General features: G+C 40.5%; 2 protein-coding genes across 3 annotated transcripts; one reads left to right on the top strand and one right to left on the bottom strand.

The window, feature by feature from the left end:
• Nucleotides 1–693: 693 nt before the first annotated feature.
• LOC116333909 (MICOS complex subunit Mic10-like) lies at nt 694–6657 on the bottom strand. Its single transcript, XM_031757202.2, has 4 exons — nt 6520–6657; nt 1161–1208; nt 967–1076; nt 694–887 (listed from the first exon to the last, which is right to left on the bottom strand). The coding sequence occupies exons 1-4, from the start codon at nt 6632–6634 to the stop codon at nt 879–881; spliced, it is 282 nt and encodes a 93-aa protein (XP_031613062.2). The 5' UTR covers nt 6635–6657; the 3' UTR covers nt 694–878.
• A 3228-nt stretch (nt 6658–9885) lies between these two features.
• capzb (capping actin protein of muscle Z-line subunit beta) lies at nt 9886–25012 on the top strand. Of its 2 annotated transcripts, none has more exons than XM_039612493.1 (9): nt 9886–10129; nt 15171–15260; nt 17873–17994; nt 18807–18920; nt 19009–19150; nt 19504–19620; nt 19733–19798; nt 20606–20682; nt 22216–22414. In XM_039612493.1, exons 1-9 carry the CDS (start codon nt 10127–10129, stop codon nt 22397–22399), a joined length of 915 nt encoding a protein of 304 aa, XP_039468427.1. In that variant the 5' UTR covers nt 9886–10126; the 3' UTR covers nt 22400–22414. The 2 variants fall into 2 exon arrangements, with proteins under 2 accessions (XP_039468427.1, XP_031612956.1); XM_031757096.2 differs by lacking the exon at nt 22216–22414 and adding an exon at nt 23860–25012 and having other exon boundaries at nt 9891–10129.
• The last annotated feature ends 1124 nt before the right edge of the window (nt 25013–26136 follow it).

The following is a 26136-nucleotide window of genomic DNA, read 5'->3' as shown; positions in this document are numbered from 1 at the left end:
AGTGCAGAACTCACCTGTTAGTAATAAGCTCCAGTCTAGAAATGGCATTTCTCTGCATTCCTCAGATTCTGCTTCACCAGGGGGCTGGATAAACGTGTGCATGTGCACACACTCACACAAACAATTTCTCTTCTCTCCCAGCAGCCCACTAAACCACACATTAGTGATCAATCACACTCGCAACAATCTCGCCAAGCAGACACGCAGCCAATGAATACACAGGACAGAAGAGATTCCTCCCAGTATGTTCTCTCCTACTCTCTGATGAAAACGGTCACAGTCATAGCAAGCAACCCAAAACAGGGCTCCACAGCAGGCCGCAGCCTGTTTGGTCTACTATGAATAAAAACCAGACTGGGTTTCTTTCTTCTCGATATCAGAAAGAGATCCAGCCATCCATGACATAAACTAGCGGCTGATATGTGAATGCAAGCATAGCTTCTTTCCGATTTTTCTCCTGTCAGTGCTCGGGTTTGTTCATCTAACAGTTGATTCCTCTTTATTCCACCATTCTGCACAACTCTTCATCCTCCCACTCTCCGAGAGGGCTGCAGATGCTGAACCTGGCCCTCATTCCAAAACAGCAGGAGTTCGAGTCTCCCAGCTCATTAACACACAAAATTACCTCCCACCCCCAAACCGCACTTCATTCTTCTCGAACATTCGCACAGAAAAACCGAGAAGGAGACAAAGCTTTTTCCCACAGTGACTTTATTAAATATATATTTAATGTTTTATAAACACAGCGTGGGCATCATTGCAGATTAATACCAGTACAGCAAAAAAAACCAAACAAACACAAAAAACTCAACCCCCCCCCAAAAAAATAAGGATTACAATAAACAGATGAGAAAGCCCTCGTCATCTTCAGTCCTTCATTACTGGTCCTGAAAAATGAACACAGAGGAGTCATGTAGCATGATGTGATCGTGTGTCACAGACCTCTGATAAACACTGTGCGCTTACCTTAACCATGCGACCATGAATCAGATATGGTGACCTAAAGTCATGCTGGCAGTTGCTGTAGCCCATGCCCAGTCCCAAGCCTGAACCGAATGACAAAGGCCACACGCGACCTAGCGGAGAAAAATAATCCCTGTTGCATGGCTACTAAGAAAAGAAAAGAAAAAAAAAGGAGGGTTTTCTGAAATAATACTTACGTTTAAAGACAATGAGCGAGAACACAATGCCAACACCAAGGCCCGTTACTGCAAAGAGAGAGAATTATTAGTGGTTTTATTAAACTACCTCCTATTGATTTGACTTTATTACTGAGGTAAGGTGATCATCTCCCATCCAGCGTGAAAACTGGCCAGCTAAAAATCTGGTCGGCTGTAAATAGGTTAGCTGTAATGAGCGAATATTTGGTGCAGAAGTTGGAAGGTAGCGCCACTTAGCAAGACTAAACTAATTAGCAGAAGACGGGAATAAAGGGGAGGGGAAAAAAACAAAACACAGAAAATGACTTAGAAAGAAAGCAAAGCGTAAAAGGGGTTCAGGAGAGGGGGAACCGATCTAAAGAGGAGAAACGCAGAGGGCAGGAGAGGTGAGAGGTCAGTGGGTGCGCAGAGAGATTGCCAAAGTTGTTCGAACTCCTGAGTCCAGAGCGGGATCTTGAGGAGGAATGTGTTTGTGCGCTTAACTTCACCTCGCTGCAGGCCACACCACACCCAACAGCAGGCCAGCCAGCACAGAAAGCACATAAAAACAGCCATTTGGGCCCCTCCGACTCCTAATTGGATTCAGAGAGCTATGCAGCATGACCGGTGCGCCTGAACCAGAACCCTAAGACTGTTCCCCATTACACAGCTTACAAATGTCAAACAAGACCACAAAAGACTTTGCTCATCCTCTTTATCAGCACACATCAACAATAAATCATTCCTTCTGCTTCCATTTCAAGCAAAGATTTAGATGAAGTTAAGATTTGCCGTCTATTACAGCCACAGTCTTCCTTTGCTCTTCAGCCAGAGCATTTTTTGAAGCCTCTTGATTTTCCACTGACTGTAATACAGTAAAAGCACTGGCAGAAACTGAGGGCAGATCAACATCTCATTTTGGCATCTTTCCTTTTGTCTTGACATCTCCAAAGGAGGGGTGGATTATAACAAAAACATTTGTGCTGGAGAAGAATGAAATACACAACTCACAGGGCTGAAAATACTCCACGAGTTTTGCCAGCAAATCAAGTCCAGAGCCTGTTAATTGGGTTGCTATTCATTTAATCATTAGCTGAAGTATTTTTTGCAAATGGTATCAATAATAAAGTCACTTTTAATTACCCTGATTTACTGAATTTAGTTCAATTACAACTCGAGTCGTATACCTCTGGCAAATATTTTTGCATTGCAACACTGCAATTTTAAGATGATTTTGAGTGCATAGTTTCCTTTTAGAACTAATGATGATTCAGTGTGTTTGGACAGAGGCCACTGTTGAGGATCTGCTCTGCTTTAACTAAAGAAATGACTCTGCCAAACATGACAAGGTCATAACAATGTGAAATTATAACAATATTTTCTTTTTTATTCCGCAGCTCTACTCTGGACAGACCACTTGTGCTTCCAGCTTTCAGCCTGGCTGGTGGGGTGCGTTTAGGGATAGCACAGCCTGGCATCACCAGACAAACGTGCAAACATGAATTAGTCGATTTAAACATAACGCAGAAAGCAGACATCTTTGAATCAAGCTCGCCCAAAATGAGACACGCAGTTCCAAACAGCCCAGCGAGAGAAAGTCGGGAGTAAATCTGTTTGCACAGGAGATGCATTCTGCAAGAAGTGAGACACAGATTCTCACATTCATCTGGTTCACAGGACAGCGTTAGCAAAGTCTACCACTGTGATCACAACTGGAATATTTAAAACAACTATTGGATAGACAGCCAGGACAGACAAAAGACTGTCTCAGCGTTAGCACGCAAGACTGTGGACTCGCAAGTCTTGTTCATATTCAGATTCATGGAAAAAATGCAAATAATCTTAGAAGTGTGTGTCAGACGACTGAAGACCTTAAAGTACAGATGATGCAACAACGAAAATAAGGCTCTACAAACAGGTCGACACCTAGAGGGAAAAAATACCCAAGAGCTCCTGAAGGATTGCTGAGTGAATTTTTTTCTGTAATAGTTTTGCCGTCCTGCACAATACTTTATACGCATATAATTGTTTTTGCATTCCTGCTGACCCGAGCAGTCCGGTTATAATAGTAAAGTGCTCTGTAAATACAACAGAAAGCAGGAACGGTTTGACGCTTTTCTTACTCAACACTCTTTCTAAAAACACCAATCTTGGAGAGTGCACAGCTGCTGGTTGTCAGCACAGCTGTATCTGCTTTTTCTGGTTAAAAAAGGTGAAGCTGTGGCTCATTTATGGTTGCGTCTGTGTCATTGTGGCCATATCTAGATGTACCATAATTACATAAAACCTTCTTTGGGAGACGAGTTCAGAAAAACAGCAGCTTGGAAATCACCATGATGTGCAGTTGAAATCTTAACAACCACAGTTACAGCCCGTCTCAATCAGTGAGAACGCGGCTAAAGTAGCACCTCCTAAACTGCAACGGTGCGGACTCGCGTCTTTAACAGTTAAAGCTGAGGGTGCACAGACATGTGTTGAGGCACCAACCATGAGCAGTCAATTATATAAAGTTTTAACCAACCTTTATGGATCAGAAGACAGACAAACATTTTTTTTTTTAAATATGCAAAATGTAGCGGTAGGGAACAGAAAAGCACCCCTGATAAAATAAGCATCGTTTGGATATTTAGGGGTTTCATTTGAAATGGAGCATTTATAAAATGTATTTATGCTGAATCATTTTTAAATAGCTGCATGCACACATACGAGGAAGTCTCAGCTTGTTCCAACAATGTGATAGTGTTTCTAGAAATGACATGAATATTCACTATTAATGGCTGTTCTCACAAGCATTGTTTACAAGTTCCTCAAATTAAATACCTCATGTAGAGTGGTGTTCTCAGCACCACTCTACATGAAACTCAGTCCCTTTATAAAAAGAGCTCAATTTATTTATCATGTTTTCATCACAGCTGTAAGAAAAATGTGATCTTTAGCTACATTTTGAGTCACAGTTCCTGCTCTCTGCTTTTATTTTGAAGCAAACATTATTTTAAATCATTCAACAGATTATCTAAATATTAGGTAAGCTTGAATGAATATAAATGTAGGACCAGCGAAGCTATTTTTTAACAACCCCCTGAGCACAGCATGTACTGCAGTGTTTCTCTGACTACCAGACACACCTTGGCACAGCTGGCAATTTGCTCCACTGAGCACGAAGCAGTGCCACGATGCAGATGTTTTCCTCCCAGCAAGATTACACATTTTATTGTGCTAAGACTGATGTCATTAGGTGAACAGATGTTTTGCCAGTCTAAGTGTTTTAGTGCTGGACCAACACTGAACAGAATACCACAGAAGACCCCATGGCGGTGTGCTCACTGTAACTCACTGATGGTTCATCAGCAGTGACTTTCACTGAGGGCCAGAGCTCACTGAGGAAACTAAAACATCTATAAATTTCAATATTGCTATCAACGGGAAAAAATCCCTGCTTGTGTTGTAGCATAACTGATGGTTCTGGCAATTTAAGCCTGTCTGCTGCAAACTGTTCAGTACTGTGTATTGTTATTTTGCCATGAAATTTATGGATATTAAATATCAGAGACACCGACATAATGGTGAAAAATGAAGCTTTCGTTAAGTCAACAACAAGAAGAAAGACTTGTACTAACAGCTCGTTCACGCTCTTCTCTCAGTGCTTCACTTCCTGCTAATAATAGGCTAAATTTACCTAATTAAAATAAATAACATTAAACAAAATTACATGAAATTGTTTTAACAATTAGCTTGCAAAACAGTGAACTAAAAATGAGACTTTTCCCCCTTTTTGCTCTGAACTGCATGCCAACATTTTTCTTTGTTCAAAAAAAAAGAAAAAAGAAAAAAAAAAGATCTTTACAAACATGCACTACAAATATGAAATTCTTAAAACATCTGTTTTTGATTTTGGCGTAAACTTTAACTGGCAAAGTAATGCCTGGTGTGAATACAGATTCTGAAGTTACAAAAATGAATAAAAACCAGTCAAACTAGTTCAAAGGTCACCTGACTCCACCTCTTCTTTTCAGCGAGCCTGACGTAAACCGCAGATTACAGAACAAAAACAAAAAACAAACAAACAGCAGTGCAATAAACCAGGTGTACATGCAAAAAACACAGAGGCAAAGAAATTAGGAGTTCATATTAAGATTTATATCAATTTTATATACAAAAAATAAATGTTAGCTGCTCCCTACAGATTACAACTTTAAATGTTTGTATACAGACACTGATGTCACAAACCTGTACTTAGATTAACTGTGATAAACAACTATTTTATTGTCATATAAACAGATATTTAAGGTGTGAAAAAAAAAGACACTGATAGATTGTTAACTAATAGCATTTACAAAAACAAAAAACAAAACCAAATTGTTATTTGGTTGTTATCTGACAGAATGACCACGAAACAAACTTGGTATTTTAACATTTAACCTGCTTAACAGGTTCTTTTTTTTTTTAAAAATTCCTTTTGTTTTTTCTTTAAGTTTACTCTCAGTTTCCAGAGCAGGTTTTCTTGTGTTACTTTCTGTTGTTCATGTTTAGTTTTAGTTTTGTTTTTATTATTTTCCGTGTTATTTTTAGTCTTTTTAATTATTAGTGTATAGAGGAAAATCAGTGCAGGAATTACATTAAAAAACACACTTTCTGTAAGCTGCTGACTGACAGTGTTGTAGACAGCCAGAGTCTCAATAAACGGATCCATCAAAGCCTCATCAGGAAAGCTGTGGGAAGTTTTGTTTAATCAAACTAACAAGTAATATAAATAAGGATATTACCTCTTCGTTTTTGTTTTATTTTATTTTAGTTAGTTATTTTCCAGGTTCGCAGAATTGTTTTAGGTTGTTTTAATTTGTGCCTAGTTTGCATTTTTATTTTAACTAACTGAAATGGTTTTTTTCACACCTAGTTTCAGTTTAACCTCGCCTCTAACTGAACAAAACACATTTTTATTAGTTTGTATATCTCTCTAACTGCAGACATTGTTTGGTATTATAACTAAAATAAATTATTCGGTCCTTATACTCCCTATAAGATACTGATTAAGGCTGCAAGTAGTGGACAAAGGGCAGGTAGATCAAGAGAGTCCAAAAACAGATAACTTAATCTGCTTTAGGGCGTGACTTCGCATACTTTCCTACTCAAACACAGGTAACAACTTCCACCTCATGGCTATATCTGCTTTTCTTATGATATATTACTACACACTTAACAAATATTAAGTTTCATCTGTACAGCAGACAACTTTGACCTTAGTGACACACTAAGGTCCCACTAAAATGACTTCTCGCTCGGCTTTGACCTGTAGCGCTCCTTATTCTCCAGGTTTCACACACAGCCGAGTGTTTAATAAGAGCAGCAAACAATTACACTGCGTGTATAAAAAGAAATTAACCTGTTTTCACCGCTGTGTCAGCAAGGCAGCGGTCCCACTTCCGCGCGTGTTCGTCTGCCATGTTTTCTGCAGTCAGGAAGATCTCGCGAGAAAAGCACGAAGTCACATGACTCATTCCTTCACGGCTCCTTCAGTGTTGTCTGGTAATAACACGTCAATATTCCGGCTTTTGCTATTCACTTTCCTTTATCTTTTCATGTCTTTTGTTCTTTTTAGCTTTTATGAAATTAAAATTACAACTTTAAATTGTAATTACTTGGCGTGGTTTTTGTTTTGTTTTATTAATTGATCTACAATAAGGGCTGTCACTAAAGTTAGCTTCATGCCTGAGGTAAAGCCTTATCTCCCACAGAAGGACCTGGAAAAAGTTATTCATCCCTTTTAATCACTTCCCGCCTGGACTACTGTAATTCCCTGGACTTTGGTATACAACAATCATATATGAGCCTCCTTCAGTTAGTCCAGAATTCACCAGCTCGCCTTTTACTGGTATTACAAAAATTTGAACACAGCACCCTGGGCCTGCCATTTCTTCATTGGCTCCCTGTCCGTTTTAGAATTGATTTTTAGATTTTATTGCTTACTTTTAAAGCTTTAAATGGACTGGCATCTTTGTGTCCGTCTGAGCTGCTTCACATTCACACAACTATAAGAGCTTGGAAGTCATCTAACCAGTTCCTCCTATGCAAACTTAAAACAGAGGTGATCATCGAGCTTTTGCAGCAACAGCACAAAAAGCTATACAATATCTCTCAATATCCACACAGCTCAGGCAGTAAACACATTTAAGTCGTTATTAAAAATGCATTTGTTCTCCTTGGCTTTGGACTCCAGTGTGACATTCTTTTAGACAAATGCAATTTATTATTATTTTTTATTCTATTGTCTTTTAATGTTGGGTATTGTGTTCAAATTTTATGGATATTAATGTAGTTTATCTATATAAATACTATATACTTTTAAAGTGCAGCACTTTGATCAGCTCTTTTGTTTCAAAAGTGCTATATAACTACATTTGACCTTTGACTTTTCAATTTCTTAATCATTCAATTAGACACAAACACTGTATTTGAGAAGAAGTTACTAAGATCTGTATCCGGCTTCATGATGCAGCATATTTGCTATGATGTAAACACTCCAAATTATTTACCTCTGAGTAATCACTGAGACATCTGTAAATGGTGAAGACATTTTTTCTGGGTTATATTTGACTTTACCTTAAAACTTCCACTTTGGTTAGTTAATTAGTCATCTCGCCCAAACGGATATGTGTGCAGGAAATTCTGCATGCATTCATAAAGTGTTGCACATCAGATGTGTGCAGGCCAGGGTTTCCAGTTTAATGCAACCACAATTTAAAAAAATAAACAAAATTGCCACTGAAATTGGTTGCCTGTGTGATTATATATGCTATGTGTTAAGTAAGAATTTTGCCTTTTTCTTATTTTATTTTCTCAGAAACACTCTGTGTGTAACACTGATTGTTTATGCTGGAAGTGGAGCTGTTCTCAAACACTCAGTAATATACAGATGTTAGTGAGGTTTCCAGGCAGGTTTCTAATTTGCAAACAAAATAGGATGTACACAGCTTCTTTCTAGGGGGAGAACCTAGTTGGCATAATGTAATTATACGCAAAAGTCTTGACCCACCCCAGGTTTCTTTATATTTTGTTTCCTTGGAGACACAGACTTTCTTATACATTTTTTAAAGTGTTCTTGAGCAATAGCTCTCCAGGCTTTCTGAAGGTCTTTCAAAGTTTTTCTTTGGACACTGGTTGCTTTTTCACTCATTTTCAGTCTAGGTTTTTCAGGGGGATGTTTATTTTCTTTGTTAAGCCACTTATCACTGACCTATGAATCATTCAAGCATAAGAGTCCTTTCCTTATGCTTGAATGATTCCAAAGACACAACACTGGAAAGAACCAGTGTTGTGTCTTCAGACAACTTAGCAAAGAAATGATTTTAAATTACGTCTTTAGGCACTTTGTTGCTAGCAGCTTGGCACACATAAAGAAACAAAAACACAAAAGAACAAGAGAGATGCGTCTGGCCCTTCACTGGATCCATCTACTGTTCACTGAAGCCTCATCAGAAATGGTCTTAGTGGAAGGGTGGCTGTCAAGAAGTCAGTCTTAAGGAAGGGAAACAGGGACAAAGGGTTGAAGTATGACTAATTATACAAGAACTGGACTGAAAATCAGTGGCAGTAGGTCTGACGGAGTGATAAATCCAAATTTCAAATTTTGGGTTCAGGCTGTTGTGAGTCTATACGGGGGGGTCAGGCAAGAGGTACAACATTGAGTGTCTATAGCTATCTGTAAAACACGAGGCTCTGTCATTGTTTCGGGCTGTATTTCAGCCAGTGGGTCTTATCAAAATTTATTCAATTATGAACACAGAAAAGTACTGTGAGATATTGATCCACTATGTAATACCGTCTGGAAAGCATCTGATTGACAACGGCTTAATTTTTCTGTGTGACAATTACTCCAAACACACTCAGTTGAATGTCCTTCAAGAAGCCCAGAGAACTATTCCTGAAGACTGCTTAAAGAAATAACAAGAAAGCTTGCCTAAGAGAGTTCAGACTGTGCTGAAATACAAAGTTGGTCATACCAAATATTGACTTTCAAGCTTGTCAGAAGAGCACAAACTCAGTTTTTGCCTTATATACTGTATTTCCCTTTATGTTTGCACGTGTTTCAATGAATAACTGCATATATTTCCAATTTTCCCAGCAAAATATAGAGAAATTATGGGTGGCTCGAGACTTCTGCATAGTACGGTAACTCTCAGTATTACAAGTAATAATTATCAAAGGTGATCAGCTTGCCTTTACAGCAGTGCCCTTAGCATTAATAACTAACGGATTACCATAGATATAGATATCTATTAACTTCCATCACTATCATGCACTTGAGGGAACATTCAGATTATATTATACGGACAAAATAAGACAAATGACATGAAAACAAAAACAAGTTAGAAGTGATTTTCTTTTATAATAACTACTATTAAATTATTTAAAGATCAAAACCTAATTTAAAAAACATACATAATTACTCTTACCACAGAAGATTAATTGCACAAAAATAAAAGTGAGAAAGTAGTTCATAATAACTCACATAAAAATATAAATTAAGATCTGCTTTCTTTTTCATGAGACAGGTTAAACTTGCCGCCGCCTGCACTCTCCGTGTTTTGGGGGGTTATTTTTTTTTAACTCCCCCTGCGTGTTTGTCTATCTGCTGCCCTCTCTGACAGCACATTTACTACACCACTCCTCTCTTTCCATACTTGGCAATGCCTTTCTTGCTCCTTCGCTATTGGCTGCTGCAAAGAAAGGCCAGAGTGACCCGGACATGCAACCGGGGCCTGTTTTTGTGACTGTAGCCTCCTTCCTGTAGCCCGGTTGAGGAAGTGAATTTCGCTGACAGGGCTGGGTTCAGAGAGGGAGACGCGAACAAAACATCTTCATCACGGCTCTCAAAAAACATCAAAGCAACAAGAGACAAAAGGAGCGACCTGTTAAACCATAGTAAAGTTAGGGTGTACACTCATTGGTGAAGTCGTCCTCTCTCCTGCCCAGCTGAGACCGCCGCAGACATGGTAAGGGCCGCGTTCAGGCTGCTGGGAGAGACGGGGACGGGGCTGCTAACTGGAGGGAGGGGGGTGCTAAGCTAAGCTAGCGCTGGCTAGAGGCGCTCGGTAGTAACCGGAGAGGAGCAGCAGATGATATAAATCATCGACGTATATTTAACTTGCACTGCTGGCAAAACTTGCGCTGAACTACCGGATGAGAATGAATTAGCTTCGTGGTTAAGCTAGCTGCTGTTTCTTCCTGCTAGTTAGCTCATAGCTAGCCAGGCTACATGCCCCGTAGGCATAAAGTTAGCACAGGATGTTTTGGATTTGACACAAGTTGGTTAATAGTAATGGCGAGGGGTCCTAATATAACACACTGACACACGCACACACGCCTGTGCACATACACTTACACACAGGCTAAAATAGCCAAGCGCCGGGATGCCTGTAGCTAAAATAAGACCGCTCGCTCCTCCTATTCCTAACCATGACAAGCTGTCAGCCTTCTCTGCTTTTCCCAGCCTTATAAGTTTGATCTTGACTGAGCTAATGGTTTCTCTGGAGGAGGATATTACACCCAGTCCAAACAATCCATGCCAGCACAGCAGTCACTGTTTACTTATTCCTTATATTGGCTCATTGTCCTACGTTTTCAGCCCATGTAGCAGTAGGCTTGCTTTAACTGGACCCGTATTTGTGCTTATCAAAATATATATATATTTTCTTATTAATATGCTTGACTTGACCACTTGTAAAATGGTCTTGCTCTGTCTTACACTGTTTATAAAAGCATTCGAAAAATGGGAAGAGCAGCTGTTTTTCTTCCATCGTCGCCCACACTCTTCTCTTCCTCACCTCATCCATCCTGCCGGGCCCAGCCTCGCCGTTCTCGCCTGACCCTGAGGCTTGTTGGTCTGAGCTAGTGTTTACACGGAGACAGGAGCGCTGTTAAACACAGTGTCAAGAAGCACAGGTGTCTGATGGAGCCTTCGGCTGAGGGGAACGTGAAACAAGGCAGAAAGCATCTCAGAGGAGACAAAGTGGCCTGGGAAAATCTGCTTTAAAATTATTCTGTTACGTTTGGGGTCGCCCTTAAGGAAAAATATTTATGGATGGATGGAGGAGCTATGAGTAATGGATTATTAGGTTTACTCTCTTAAGGCCTTACTTGAGTGGTGATATTAGAGATTGTCTCACCTCTGAAGACTGTTTCGCTTCGTGTTCAGTGTTTTCTGGCTGCCAAACACATCATAAGCACGTTTTTGTTTGTAATGGATGTCAGGATCGTGGAATTTTAAAGTAAATTCATATATGTTAATGGCTTTTAACTAGGCATGATGAAACATGTTTAGCTAGATTGCTGAGTGGCAGTCAAAACATTGATCATTGTATGATAAAGCCAGGCTGGAAGTGTTTGCAACAAAGCCAGTACCTTCTATGGATAAGCTCGAAAAACATGTTTAGTCCCTTTTATTATCACACACTTAAAAGCATCTTCCGGCACATTCCCCAGAGTTTCATGTTGTGGCCGGTCTATCCAATGCTCTTCTCCAACATCCTGCTGTTCACTGCATAGTTAAGGCAGAAACCCCCCCCTGGGGGTAAAAGCTATGTTATGTCAGTGCTCTGTGGTTATCACCATGTTCTTAATTTAGTTCTGAATGGTTTGCTTGGTGAAAGATAAGTGTACTGTTTTCCATTTCCCTAATCTTAAACCTGATGCACGACCAAGATGCTGTTTCAGATTATTTTTTTATTTTTTAAAAAAAAAGGAACATATGAAGGTAACAACGTGTGTTACCGCTAATACAACTGGATCTGCTGCTTCACACTGTAGGTGAAATAAGTCCTCTTCAGTTCAGACTGTAGTAAAGACACTAAATTGATTTTGGTGCCCTTGGTTCTGCAGATAATGGCGACTGTGCACTGTTCTTGATCATTCTACCAAATGTACCTTTAGGCTGTGTATTGATTTAACCTTACTGTGGAGTTGTAGCCATCGTCTTACAAGCCAGTTTGACAGAGAGATGAGAGGCATCTGTCTGACTCAGCTTGGTGGGGGATTGATTGCATCGCAGGCTCACTCTGCAGTACTTAATCAAAGCTTCAAATTACACGGTTGGGGAAAAGAGAAAACCTTAGGAGTTTGGAAGAACTGTAGTCATACGCTTATCAGGTGAAAAGATGAAGATCCTTTGATCACGACGACTTTATCAGTGCAGGATTTTCAAGGCTTCGATTGTTCACTTCATTTTATTGTCACATAAATCTGTCAGCTTGTGTGATTCAGACAAAATTGATAATGGTCGTTCGGAGGTGGGCGGGGAGGGATTGTCTCATTGAATATCTGTATGTGTGTGGCAGGAACTGGATCAGAAAGTTTCTGTGTTTCTGTCCTGCCCAGAACTTGAATGTGTGAAAGTTTCATCTGTGGCCAAGTTCACAGTCAGAGCAGCTAGTTTTACCTTTGGGCTCCCAACACATCCCAGTCTGCAGAACTGGTGAAGTTCCTACATAAGATGTATAGTAAAGAGCTAAGTCTTAAAAACTGAATTATCTGTAAGCAGTTAATTCCAAATAAAAAGTGTACTGCACTGTATCTTTACCTAAACCCTAAAGTAAAAGTTGGCTCGAATGATAAGGATGGACCTGACCTTTAAATGCTACTCTACCACACTTCCTGTTGCCCCATGATGATGATTCTTTAACCAGGTTACACCTCCTTTGTTCCTACATGAAACTAATCAACCAAACACAACAAACCCTTGAACCACCACACAGCCTAGATAACTTTCAAGCCTGTGCGCTGAGGTGCTGTACATAGTTTGTTTTTGTCATTTTGTTTTCTCCAACCCCCTAAACTTTGCAGTTGATTTCAGCTTTTCTTTTCACAACTCTCTGCAAGGTGCTCACATGACAAATCATGAGAGATGTTCAGTCTGCTGAGCTGGAAAGTTGTGTGTCTGTATTCTAGCAGTGTGGGCAAAGGTTTTCCTGCAAGGGTGTGAGGGTTTCCTGCACGGCAACTGCAGTCGTACCCGTGTACAGAATGTAGCAGGACTTTTATTACGGTGCTGTGGTGGAGACACTGATGAGGGTACGGTGTGGTTGCTTTGTTTACTCAAGCATGAGGGTGCGTATTTATATTTCTCTGTGTAATACAGCTACTCAGTTAATGTGAGCCTGTGAGTTTGCAGAGCTGATTCATTTTTTTAAGTTGTGCTTTTTAAAAAAAACATTTGAATTACCACAGCAGAGCATTTCTTTATTAAATGGAACCTGCTTTTTCCCCCGACACCCAATATTAGACTTGTATTCCCCATTTACCTGTTTTAGCTCATATTCACTTTCTTCTGATTGGCTGTCCCCCACAAACAGAAGGATTGAACAGCAGGTGAATGGATAATGCTATTCTCTTCTTAATGATACACAGCTACAAATAGGGAAAAAAAAAACTGTGAAACTTTTGACTTTTTGGCCCTGCACATTTGTTGACCCTATTTGAGCATCTACTTTTGAAGTCACTTTTAACATGTGTCATCCCTGCACGCCATTGTTGGACATTCAGAAGCCCATTCTTGTGAATGTATTATTGAGATGAATCTGCAGTGCATGAAGAAGTGTTAGTTGATCTTAAGATGACAAGTTAAGTGAGTATGTTGGGTTTTGTTTTGTTTTTTTTAGTGTATTTCCTTCAAAGAAATTCTGTGTTACAAACCCGCGAACTTTGGTTAACACAGGCTGCTAAAGACAAAGACCATCTCAGGAATTCTTTGGAAACTTGCCTCGGTGTCTGTGGGAAGAGATGTAGTTACAGGAAGAGTTCAGGTGATCCTTCCAGTCAGCACTGCCTGTAAAATCTAAGTTTTCCCTCTTTAACTGTTAGTAGCTGTGCTTTTGGCACAGAAAAAGACAAATACCGTAAATGTCCTTTCACTTAGTTGGGCCCCACTTCACTTGGTTTGGGCCCCAGGAAGAATAGCAACCACTGTTGTGGAAGTTAATGGGGTTCCTTATAAATAAATAAACAAACTTAAAAGGTTAGCTGTGGTGAACTTACAGTACCAAATCTGCAACATTCACAAACGTAACATGCTTGAATGAAGAAACCAGCAGTTAGTTTGGCGTTGATGACGCTTTGCGTTGGTCAGATGAGTTGAAAAGTCGGCCAGAAGGGGGAAGAGTGACAGCAGAGCCCCGCTCGAAAAGACAAGTGCAGAAATCTAGGCAATGAAAAATTACGTCATGAGCAGCACAGATGGTCGCTGCAGTGGACACTTTTCATAGTTTTAACACTCAGTTTCACTTCAGCTTCGTGGATGTTACAACTTAGCTCTCTTCAATGGTGACCAAGAGAAGCCCGCAGACCATTTGCTTGTGACACTGCCCCCTGGTGACAGCGAACAGATACAACAAATACGACAGTCTGCTAAGTTGTCTGTAGTTTCTGCGTAGGCCTGCCGCAGAATTACTTTCCCCTTTAGTTGTATAAAAGCTGAGTCTTTTCTTTATATCTTCTTTGGTATGTTGTATGGTACAAACATTTTAGCAGAGAAATGCTTGGATTCTTTTTTCGGGGGGGGGGCGGTTAATGTTAGCTTGTGTGGGTTTTTTAAAAACATTAATCTGTGTCTTCTTTATTCTCTACAGCAGCGGTCCCCAACCCCCGGGCCTCGGACCGGTACCGGTCCGTGAGTCGTTTGGTACCGGGCCGCGAGAGTTGAGGCTCAGGTGTGAAATGTATGGTTTTCAGAGTTTTTATCGGTTTTCAGCGTTATTTTGTTATCGTTTTTATCGTTAACTCGGTTTTCCTGGGTCTTTTCACATGTGTTATGAATAAATCTTCTTTTTTTCGGTACCGGTACTAGTTTTATTTTGTTGTATTTATCCGCGACACCTTAAAGGCCGGTCCGTGAAAATATTGTCGGGCATAAACCGGTCCGTGGTGCAAAAAAGGTTGGGGACCGCTGCTCTACAGCACAGACATTTTGCTTTGAATTCATTATTTAACTGTGATCTAATGTTACAGTGCAGTAAGCCGTTGTCTCTGCTGGTTGTTTTTCAGAATGACCAGCAGCTGGATTGTGCTCTGGACCTGATGAGGCGTCTGCCTCCTCAGCAGATCGAGAAGAACCTCAGTGACCTCATTGACCTGGTGAGTAACTGTCTGATCATCATCTTGAACACATTAGGATGAGGCTGTTAAATCTGAAATGCAGTGTGAATAAAACTGTGCCTTTTTAGCATTTGGTTTGAATCCAGATTGGAGATCCAGAGAGTTTTACTTGTTGTTCTTCAAACAGCTGATTCACAACTGAGAGTGAAATCTGTTCTTCTCCAGGGTGTCTCTGTATTCAGTCTAAAAATTTACATGTGAATGGAAAACTCACTTTATAAACTTTAGAGAACTTTTACTTCTAAGGTTGAATAATTTGTTAGGTACACCACAACTGCCTGTTAACGCAGCTGTCTAAGCAGCTATTTACAGTGACACTTTGTTGATTCCAGTCGTCAGAGAAGAGACTGCTTTAGGAACTTAATTAACTACTCATTACAACTAAGGTTTGCAGAGGAGCTCTGATTTTTTTTTTTTTTTTTTTTTTTTTTTTTTTTTTGGGGGGGGTGTGTGTGTGTGTGTGTGTGTGTGTAATTTTTTTGTAACCTACAGCAGCAGAAGACCACACTGGGTGCTAATTGTCAGCTGTCAGCTAAGAACAGGAAACTGAGGCTGCAGTTCACACAGGCTTACCAACGTTTAACAACAGAAGACTGGATAAACATTTCTTGCTCTGAAGAATGTTGATTTCTGTTTCAACATTCAGATGTTAGGGTCAGACTTTCTGCAAACAACATAAAAGCATGGAACCTTGTTGCATTGTATCAACAGTTCAGGCTGTTGGTGGTGGTGTAATAGTGTGGGGGTTAGTATCTTGGCATACTTAAGGCCCCTTTGTACCAACTGATCGTCGTTTAAATTACACAGCCTAACTGAGAATTTTTCCTGTCCAACCTTGTCCATCCCGTCATAACCACATTTTACCCATCGTTTCATGGTTGCTTCCAGCTACATAGAACACCGTGGAACCAAGCTCAGATCATCTCAGACTGGTTTCTCCAACATAACAATGAGTGCACTGTATTCAAATGGCCTCTGCAGTCATCAGATCTCAGTCCAAGAATAGAGCAGCTATGGGATGTGGTGGAAAAGGAGATTTGCATCATGGACATACACACGAGAAATAAGCAGCACCTATCACGTCAACTGCTATCGTGTCAGTATGGATGAAAATCTCTGAGGATATGTTTCCAGCACCTTGTTGAATCTCTGCCACGAAGTATTAAAGGACTTCAGAAGGCAAAAGAGGGTCCAACCCAGGCTATGCCTAATAAAATGGCTGGTGAATATAAATAGCAGTATTAGTAATGTGTTAATAACAATTTATTATGGATTTGTTTTATCAAGCCTACCATAAAATGTCAGTCGGTCTGATTTAGGGAAAGGTCTTTCAAATAATCGCATGTCTTATAGTATTTGCATATCTCTATATGTGGTATTTATTTCCATATTATACAAAAGTGAGTTTTGCTGCACACCACTGTATTATTTGGGTAACATACTATTGTCAGCATTGTAAAAAGTGTTTATTTAATTATATTTGTTCAGGGTGGAAGTAGCCACACCAAAGGGGAAAAAAAAACTTCTGCTTGTGTGTTAATTATTACACACAAGCAGTTTTCTGTATTTGAGGTTGGTCGAGTTACTCGGTGCATTTTAACAACAGTCTCAGCTAAAGCTGACAGATTATAACTGGACACAAATCAAATCACACTTGTGCCTCTGTTTGCATTGCACCTTGTTTTTGTGGGTATATCCGTACCCTTTCAGCCAGACTCCCCACCTGCTCAACTTCCTCTTCTCTCACCTTTAACCCTTCTCCTCCACCCGCCCAGACATCTGTTCTTTCCTTACCCTATGACCACTGTGGCTGGTTGTTAGTGATTATTATCACAGCTGTCAATCACTTCTGCTGCCAGGCACCTTTTGGCTCACTCTCTTCTCAAACTCTTCCACGTAATCATCTGAAATCACCTCTTTCTTTCCGCCTCCTCTTCTCCTCTCTGACCACCCCCCACCCTCACCAGTACATGCTCTTCCCACTGGATTTTGTCCACCCTTGTTTGGCTTGTCTCAGCCAGTCTAGGCTGCCGTGTGTGTGTGTGTGTGTGTGTGTGTGTGTGTGTGTGTGTTCAGGGGGTATGGGGCTTTTTTTTTTGCCTGGGTAACAGGCGCTCCTTTGTGTCTATGCGCTGATGCAGGAACGCATAGCAAAGGGACTCCATGTCAGTCTGTGAGAACTAATTTGTACCCCCTTATCCTCCAGATATTATGTTTCCCAATGATATTTTATTCCGTCTCCTCTCAGTAACCTCTGCTTATGGGGTGAAACTGGAATGTGAGCGAAAGACGAGAACTTAAAAGTATGTTTTCATCTACAATGAGAAGATCACATGACGTGATCCTCTGTGTTTTGTTAGACTGTTCCTCCACGCATCAGTGATTTTTTTTTTTTTTTTTCTTATCCCCAAGCTGGTATCTGTTCTAGGAAGGCTAATTTTACCAAAACACCCTTTCATGTCTTTTGAGTACTCTCACGTCATACGGAACATACTTTATGAAATGTTTGAGGGGTTTAGATGTTCTGCAGCTGCTGTAATTAATCATCTGTGGTCATGTACTGAGCTTTTTCTCCCCATGTTTGCGTCCAGGTGCCCAGTCTGTGTGAGGACCTCCTTTCCTCTGTGGACCAGCCCCTAAAGATCGCACGAGACAAAGTGGTGGGGAAAGACTATCTGCTCTGTGATTACAACCGAGACGGCGACTCCTACAGGTAGTTTCATTCATTTCTTCACCAAGATCTTTTGATCATGGTGGAAGAGACAGACTGTGTAAAATTGTCTCTGGCACAACCAAAATATTCTCAGTGGGGTTAAAGTCTGGACTCTGTGGTGGCCAATCCACACATGAAAATTATTTCCCATGCACCCTGAGCCTCTCTCTTCCCAAGGCTCTTATCCGATTACTCAGGTATCTCCGGGTTGTGATGTTTTTTGCCAGGCAGTGTCTGTTATAATCAGTATATCTGCTGAGGTAGAATAACAAATGAAATTTGAGTTTTTGTCTGTCATGCTAAAAGGCAACAAAATGTTCACATTTCCAAAAACTCACATTTTTCAGTTTGTCTTAATAAAAAAAATCTTAATAAACCAGCACATTATTTAGCTCTCAATTTGAGAATATAAGAATTAAAGCTTAATACATAAAAAAATTCAAGAATTAAGCCTGATTTATATGAATCTTTTCAAAATATTTGACAAATTTGGAGCACAGAAACCAGCGATTTGCAGCATGTAAAGCCAATGTAACAGCAACCGATTTGATAGAGGTTCATGACGGTATCATGGGCATTAAAGAGAAAGATCAAATTAAGTATAAAATGAAATTTAAAAAAAAATTCCTTCATTCTTTAACTTATGCTTCTCCTATATGAGGACTGTGAACTTAACCTCCTTTGATGTTTGGACTTTTGCTTGTATAATGCAAGCAACCTTAAGGTTTCACTTCAAGCAGGTCACTGTTTTCAGTTTTAAACAGCGAAATTTAATATACCTCTGTCTAAAATCTGAATGTTTCATTCATCAGATCCCCGTGGAGTAATAAATATGAACCTCCCATTGAAGACGGTGCAATGCCTTCGGCCCGCCTGAGGAAACTCGAGGTTGAGGCAAACAATGCCTTCGATCAGTACAGAGACCTGTAAGTGCCAGAGAAGAAATCTAATGTGGAGTGTTTAATAACCTGTCAGTTTCAGCCTCTTGTGACATCTGATGTCTGTGTTATTCAGGTACTTTGAAGGTGGGGTTTCCTCCGTGTACCTCTGGGATTTGGATCACGGCTTTGCAGGAGTTATTCTCATTAAGAAGGCTGGAGATGGATCTAAGAAGATCAAAGGGTGCTGGGACTCCATTCATGTGGTGGAGGTGCAGGTGAGAAGCAGATGAATGAAGCTGTTTGATATTTTACAGGCTTATTTGATATTTAGCAGCTGTACCATTGTCAGCCAGGAGAGCTTCTAGCATCCAGGACACTGTTGCCAGATTGCAGATGCTTTTGCATGACTGTCTGGAGTTTAAGGTTTAAAACTTGGAAAGCTTTTAGTGCACTTACTGTAATAGACCGGGTTGACAGCAGCTCGAGTAGTTGTCTTTCCTCGCTCAGCTCCGTGTGCCATACACACATGCACAGCAGAGTTTCACAGACATGCACCATTATCATTTCTGGATGGTAACATGTTGTCATGTTTTGCATAATCGCTTGTTACTTCTGTTTTTGTGAACAGGAGAAGTCCAGTGGTCGTACCGCTCACTACAAACTCACCTCCACTGTCATGCTGTGGCTCCAAACAACGAAAACTGGCTCCGGTACCATGAACCTCGGCGGCAGCCTTACAAGACAGGTAGCGTGTTGAACTAAACTGCTGATTGATCCTTTCATGCTATAGGGATTAATTAAGGAACTGAACGTGGTATCTCTTTTTTTTTTTTTTTTTTTTTTCGTTTTTTAAACAGATGGAGAAAGACGAGACGGTTGGAGAGTCCTCACCCCACATCGCTAACATCGGCCGCCTCGTTGAAGTCAGTAAAGCCGTCGACTTAACTTCCTTCCCTCTCCCTGTCTGAAGCAGCGATACTGCTCAAAGCCGTAAAATGACTGCAGTGTGTTTCTCCTGAATGAGTGTCCTATGCAGGATTCTGCATGACTTCAAAAGTCATGTGATAAACAAGCTAATCCAGCAGCGGACTTGTGTTTTGCTCTCTTGCAATGCTTCTTCCTGCAGTGCAAGTCTTACTGCTGTTCACGTAAAGACTTAAACGGCGCAAAAGTGGTTATGAAACCGTCAAAGAGGAAGCCTTCGCATTAGCATACCACAGTGCCACTTCACACTGCTGATAGAAAGTGAATCATAGGAGTTATGTGTTGGGTGCTTATACAGGGAGTACAAGTGTAAAAAGTGGTTTGAAATGGCCATGGCTTTGTTGCAGCTGTGCGAAATTTTGTTGTGCTGATGGATAAGATAGTCTTTTTCATTTTCATGACATCTCGATTGTGATATCTTTGTATATTTGCATGTAACAGGTTCTGCGGGAATATTTTGGGGGACTTTTTTTTATTTTTGCATAAGCAGTTCATAAGTAAAATCCTTAACATGCATCATAGACAGTAAGCCACAGTCACAGTGGTGGTGAGTGCTTCATTCTTCACCCTTGATTTACTGTTATTTCACATTCAGCAGAGGAAAATCCCTTCGCCACATGGGACATTACAAAACCTGTCATACTTTACATCGCTGTCACACAACTCCATGTTCATGAAGTCAAGCTGTTAAGAATCAAATAGAAAAATAGAGCTAGCGGTTATAATGCATTCATTTTGTTTTCTAGGATATGGAGAATAAGATCCGCTCCACACTGAATGAAATCTACTTTGGGAAGACCAAGGACATCGTCAACGGCCTGAGGTACTGCTGCATAAGCTCTCTATGTGATGGGATCAGTGTTTTCTTCCACAGCACTTCCAGTCAGCAGCTCAGACGACAGATGTTGTCTCGCCTCCTGTGTTTCAGTCTCAACCCTGTATCTGATTATTTGAGTCCGCTTTTGCTGCCCCTTGTCTCAGCTGCATTTCTTCTTCTTCATTTCACTACACCTGCTCCTTCCCTGTGCCTAGAGATGGATACTGACGCTGTGTCAAGCTTATAAAGTGCAGATCTTTGGAAGCACTGCTCCAAAGTGTGGTTCAAATCACCAACACTGTGGCTAACTGAGGTTTAGCTGTGCTTCACCCCACTTTCAATGAGTGGCTTACAGGGGCTTTATACTTCCGTATGTGTAATGTAACCGAAGATCCTTCTGAAAGCCCACAATGTAACATCCGCCATAATTTGATGTGCACCTTTCTGGTAATGTAACTACATGCTGCATTGAAGCATCCTGCACCTATTGAGATTGGCCTACTGCATTCCTCCTATGCATTTTTTTTTTTTTTTTTTTTTTTTTGCTCCAGTGTTTAAATTTATCGGTGAGAGAATAATAATTGTCTCCTTATAAGGAATAATAATCATAGTCTCAATATGAAGGACAAAAACTGATCACAACAAAGAGCAGAGACCCAGAAGACAGAAAAGTTCAATTTTTGCGTTTATTACTATTGCATAAAACACTGGGACATGACCACAAGGTAATTCACATAACACACTAGAATGAAGGCCAGCAACGTCGTTGACCACTCGTTATGTTGTAGGCAAAGATTCACTGCAGAAGTGTAAATCAGTCGTTTGCCTGCTGCATGTGGGTTTGATTGACAGCGTGTAGAACAAACCCGATTGCGTCACAAACTCCTTGAACGTTTTTAAGCCATCATCATTAGCAGCTGACGCAGCACAGGACTCAACGGATTGTAGAGACCTTTTGACAGCCAGGTTAGTGAAACTCTCGGTGCCCACAGAGGAACTGCTGATGCCACAAAAGATTCCTCTCTGATGCAGTTATTCGAAGGACACAAGATCTGTTTGTTTATTGGCAGCAAAAACAGCTGAAAAACAAATCTTGTTCTTCATTCTTCAAATACTTTCTTCATAATCCACAAACATTGGCTACGTGGTTACATGCTTTCAGTTCATTTCACACTAGATGAAACATTTTCCACAACAATATGGGGCTTACAGTAGCCTGTCTACAAAGTAGGCAACATTCAAGTCCACAAAATCTGTGGAATCAACATAGCAGCGTTTTTTCATAAACTGTTTTTGTTGTGCATTGTCCTGAATTATACGAAACGTAAACGGCGTCACCGTGGAGATGGGTGTTTGATTGTTAAAAGAGGTCAATACAGTTCTGCCACAACTGCTTCGAACATTTCAGTCCTTTCCTCAACTGCTGCGGTCCTTTTTTTGTTGCTGCCCTTTGTACCACATTTCCACTATCAATGTCTCTCCTCCTGTTTAACCCCTCTGTCACCTCTCCTCCCTTGCTGCCTCTCCTCTGTGCTCCAGATCTATTGAGTCTTTGCGTGACAACCAAAAGTACTGGCAGCTCCAAAAGGAGCTGTCACAGGTGCTCACCCAGCGACAGACCTCCATTGAAAAGGGGTCAAAGGTACAATCGAGCATGAAGAAGTTTGTATATGTGGGTGTGTCTATCTTTGTCTTAAGGTTTACATCAAGGTTTACGACATAACCTCAATAACACTGACAATTGATCCTTACAGTTTCTGTTAATCATTATTTGCTGGGAGATTTAGTCTTTGATCAGATGGAACAGCAATGAAAGAGGTTTCATGGGGAAGTAGAGCGGCAAATGTAAAAACAGGAACAGGCTATTAAGAGTGAAGGCTGATATTCAAAGGGAAATGAAGATATGTACAGAAAAAAAATTAAAGCAACTTTTTTCCCCTCAAATTGTACACTGTATACACAAAATGTACACTGTTAGAAGTTTGAATGATCACGCAGTGTTGAAGATCAAAAGGCTGTATTGCAAGTTTTGTTTATCTTTGTGTTCAACAGCTGATTTCTGACAGAGTAACATACTAACCAAGTCAGAGTATTCAAATGACTCACTTGGGTGGTGTTTTGCAGTTTGTTGCCCTAATAAGGTTTTCTAAGATGCCGTGTTTACTCAGCATGTAGCACTGAAAACACTGTGTGTGTGAAAGCACACCACTGTAAAGAAAACAGGAAATGGATGATTAACGGGATGGCATTTTCAGAAGAAAGCAGAATAAGTGGATATGTTCACATACACTCACCCGGAGGCTTTATTAGGCACACCTTGCTACTACTGGTAGGACGCCACTTTTTTGCCTTAAGTCTCTGTGGCATGGTCCATGTTGACATGATGGCATCACACAGTTGCTGCAGATTTGCTGGCTGCACATCCATGATGTGACCACCACAACCTATAGGTGCTCTATTGGATTGAGATCTGGTGACTGTGTACGTATTGTGGCAATGATTTGAGCTTTGCAACATGGTGTGTTATTCTGCTGGAAGCAGCCACCAGAAGATGGGTACACTGTGGTTATAAAGGGATGCACTTGGCCAGTAATAGTACTCGGGTAGGCTGTGGTGTGTTCCAAGATGCTCCTCAGCATACTTTGGTCATAATGAGTAGTTATTTGAATTACTGTTGTCTTCCTGTCACCTCGAAATAGTCTGTGAATTCTCTTATTTTTCTCTTATTTTTTCGTTATTCTCTGTAAACCCTAGAGATGGTTGTGCAGGTAGATCAGGGGTTTATAAAATATTCCAACTTTGCTGTGATGTGATTGGCTCATTTAGGTATTTACTTTAAAGAGCAGTTGAAGAGGTTTGGTGTTCGGTGAGTGTAAAATATAAATTTGTCAGGGTCATAATAAAGCTGCAACTGCATGACAACAAGTGACTTTAACGGGTGGTCATGTGTGCAGTGTGTATACAGCTAACATGTTGTCATAACCATATAAAATCTCTCTGTGGTGAGACAAAAAAAAGGTCTCCCCGCAGAGAGGAAGACTTAAATTGTTACTAATAAATTTCCTACAGCCTGAGTGTTTCTGTCTCACTGGAGAAACCTTTTCGAGCCCTTTGATGTTTTCTTGTTTGATTTTTGCACCCACTGACTTTTCCCACCTTCTTTTTTGTGTCTCCTCCACACAGGAGTGTGCAGACTCTGGCTGACAAGTCAAAGCAGGAAGCTCTGAAGGTCGACCTGATGGAGGCGCTCAAACGCAAACATAACAGCTAGAGATGCTACTGTTGTTTTCTTCTGTCTCTCTGTCTCTCTCTCTCTGCCTCATCCCTGCCATCTTTTCTCTGTTTCTTTACGTCTCTTCCTCCATGCCTGTTTCAGTGCTGCACTCTTGTTTATTTGTGGAAAAACAAAAAAGGAGAAATGCTTAGCTTTTTTTTTTTTTTTTTTGTCTGGTTGTTTTCATGCATCTCATCTGCCATGAAGCCATTCACTCACGCTCTGTTTGTCTTCTCCCCTCTTTTCACTCTCTCCCTCTCTCTCTCACTCTCTCTCTCTCTGTCCCATGTTATGAATATGATAGTATTACCACGGTTAATGATAATCTCGAGAGTCACTCTAGTAATAATCCCTGATGTTCTCACAGCTGATATGTCCTCAGTCTGTTTGTAACGAGCGACTCTGGCCCTGCTCTTCCTCTGTGACGAGGACACAGACTGTGCAGTAGGTGGTGGAGGCTTGGCAGTGGTGTCATTATTATGTTCATCAAATTATATTCTTGCAACTATCTTTTTTCTTTTTTTTTTTTTTCCTATGGCACCCACCCACCCGACCCCAAACCCAAATATATTTGTATAGAATTAAAACTGTCCATGTATAAAGAGTGGTTATTCTTCTGGGCGATATAAACGGTGCAAAGACGAGGGCGGCCTTTCTGTGTGAACAACAACGTTTTTACACTTTATTTCCACTCTGTCCACATGCATGAGAGCCTTTGTGGAGCTGCAGAAGGTGGAAATGAAAACTTCCCAAACATAGGGATGGACTGTTGTTATCACCGGGTACACCCTCGTCATAATCAACTCCCCCCCACACACACACACTGTATAACATGAGTTTGCTTCCCCTTTGTTCAGCCTGTTAACGTCTTCTCTATCCTCACCTATTATGTCTTTGTTGGGGGTCACAGTTTGTCTTGGTGTCACGGTGGAAACCTTTGTTTCCATTTTGGAGGGGAATCTTTGTTGTTGTTTTGTTTTTTTTGTTTTGTTTTTATTTTGTAAAGCTTATGACTCATATTGTATTAGAGCCTCCAGCAACAATAAAAATTGTAAAAAGCTACTTGCTTGTTTTAATTTTGTTCCTTTGTATGAATGTAATGGTTGGGTGGCTGTGGCTCAGGTGGTACAGCGGTTGGAGGATCGATTTCACAGCTATTCCAGTCTACGTGTAAAATGTATCAAAGTATCGTTGGGGACCCCAGATTGCCCCCAGTGTATCCATCGGAGTGTGAGTGTTTTCACCAACGTGAGATAAAGCGTGTGTGTGAGATTGAAAGTATGGGTCTGCTAACAGGGGTAAAGTTAGCTTGATTGTTGCTAATGCAATAGTGAATATTGAGGAGCTTTTAGCACTGATAAGCTAAAAGCATTTGGTTTTTGGTATGTAGCTTATAGTTAAAGTAATATAACTTCATTTGCTAAAAATAATACCAAGCTGAGTGTTTATTGTAACAGTGTCATTGTGTTTTACAGCCTTGACCTGTAAAAACATACTGTATCATCCTGTAAAAAATTACAGTAAAACTAAATTTTACAGTAAATTGTTGACAATCCTGCTGCCAGTATTTTACTATAAAATTTACAGGGGTTTTCTTACACTGTAAGACACATTATCATAAATAACTGTGTAATTTTTGTTTCTGCTCAAACTCTAATTTGTCCAAAAAAGGCAAGGCATCAAATAACACTAATATTCCTTTTTTTAAAAATTCCATATTAGAAATTTATTTTTTTATTAAATTGAATTTCTTCTGTATGGATAATGATGTATAGAAAATCTGATATTGTGATGGCCTAAAATGGTTTAGCTTGTAAAATTAGCAGTCAAGTTTGAGTGCAATGTAGCATGAGATGGATTCATATTCCTGATCCCAATCATTGTTTTAGCCCTCTGCCTGGATCTGCCTGTGATGCAAAGGAACTGAGTCGGTCAACGATGGATGCCCCCTTGATCAGTGACTTTGTCTCCTCCACAGCTTCAAAAGTGACAGGTTTGTAGCCAATCACAGACCAGTCTATTGCTGTCAGCTCTTTGAATGCCCACCACAGCTGAGTGGTGAATGAAGATCTCCAACATTTTGCTGCACACACTGAAGGATGTCATTGTCCTTAGGACACAGAGCCTGCTAGTCACCATCTTATATACAGCCTCTGTGCTGGTCGCTCAGGTACTTGTACACCTCC

The sequence above is a fragment of the Oreochromis aureus genome, linkage group 5 (assembly GCF_013358895.1).
Source record: "Oreochromis aureus strain Israel breed Guangdong linkage group 5, ZZ_aureus, whole genome shotgun sequence".
Taxonomy (NCBI): domain Eukaryota; kingdom Metazoa; phylum Chordata; class Actinopteri; order Cichliformes; family Cichlidae; genus Oreochromis; species Oreochromis aureus.
This window is presented reverse-complemented; position numbering and strand designations above follow the sequence as displayed.

Bases quoted from the DNA above. Each gene is read 5' to 3' on its own strand.
- LOC116333909 (XM_031757202.2), bottom strand. From the start codon at position 6,634: ATGAGTCATGTGACTTCGTGCTTTTCTCGCGAGATCTTCCTGACTGCA. The intron at 1,209-6,519 runs GTTAATTTCTTT...CTCTCTTTGCAG, and splicing joins TGACACAGCGGTGAAAACAG to TAACGGGCCTTGGTGTTGGC. The intron at 1,077-1,160 runs GTAAGTATTATT...TTTCTCCGCTAG, and splicing joins CTCGCTCATTGTCTTTAAAC to GTCGCGTGTGGCCTTTGTCA.
- capzb (XM_039612493.1), top strand. The intron at 18,921-19,008 runs GTAAGTGCCAGA...TGTGTTATTCAG, and splicing joins TTCGATCAGTACAGAGACCT to GTACTTTGAAGGTGGGGTTT. The intron at 20,683-22,215 runs GTACTGCTGCAT...TCTGTGCTCCAG, and splicing joins GACATCGTCAACGGCCTGAG to ATCTATTGAGTCTTTGCGTG.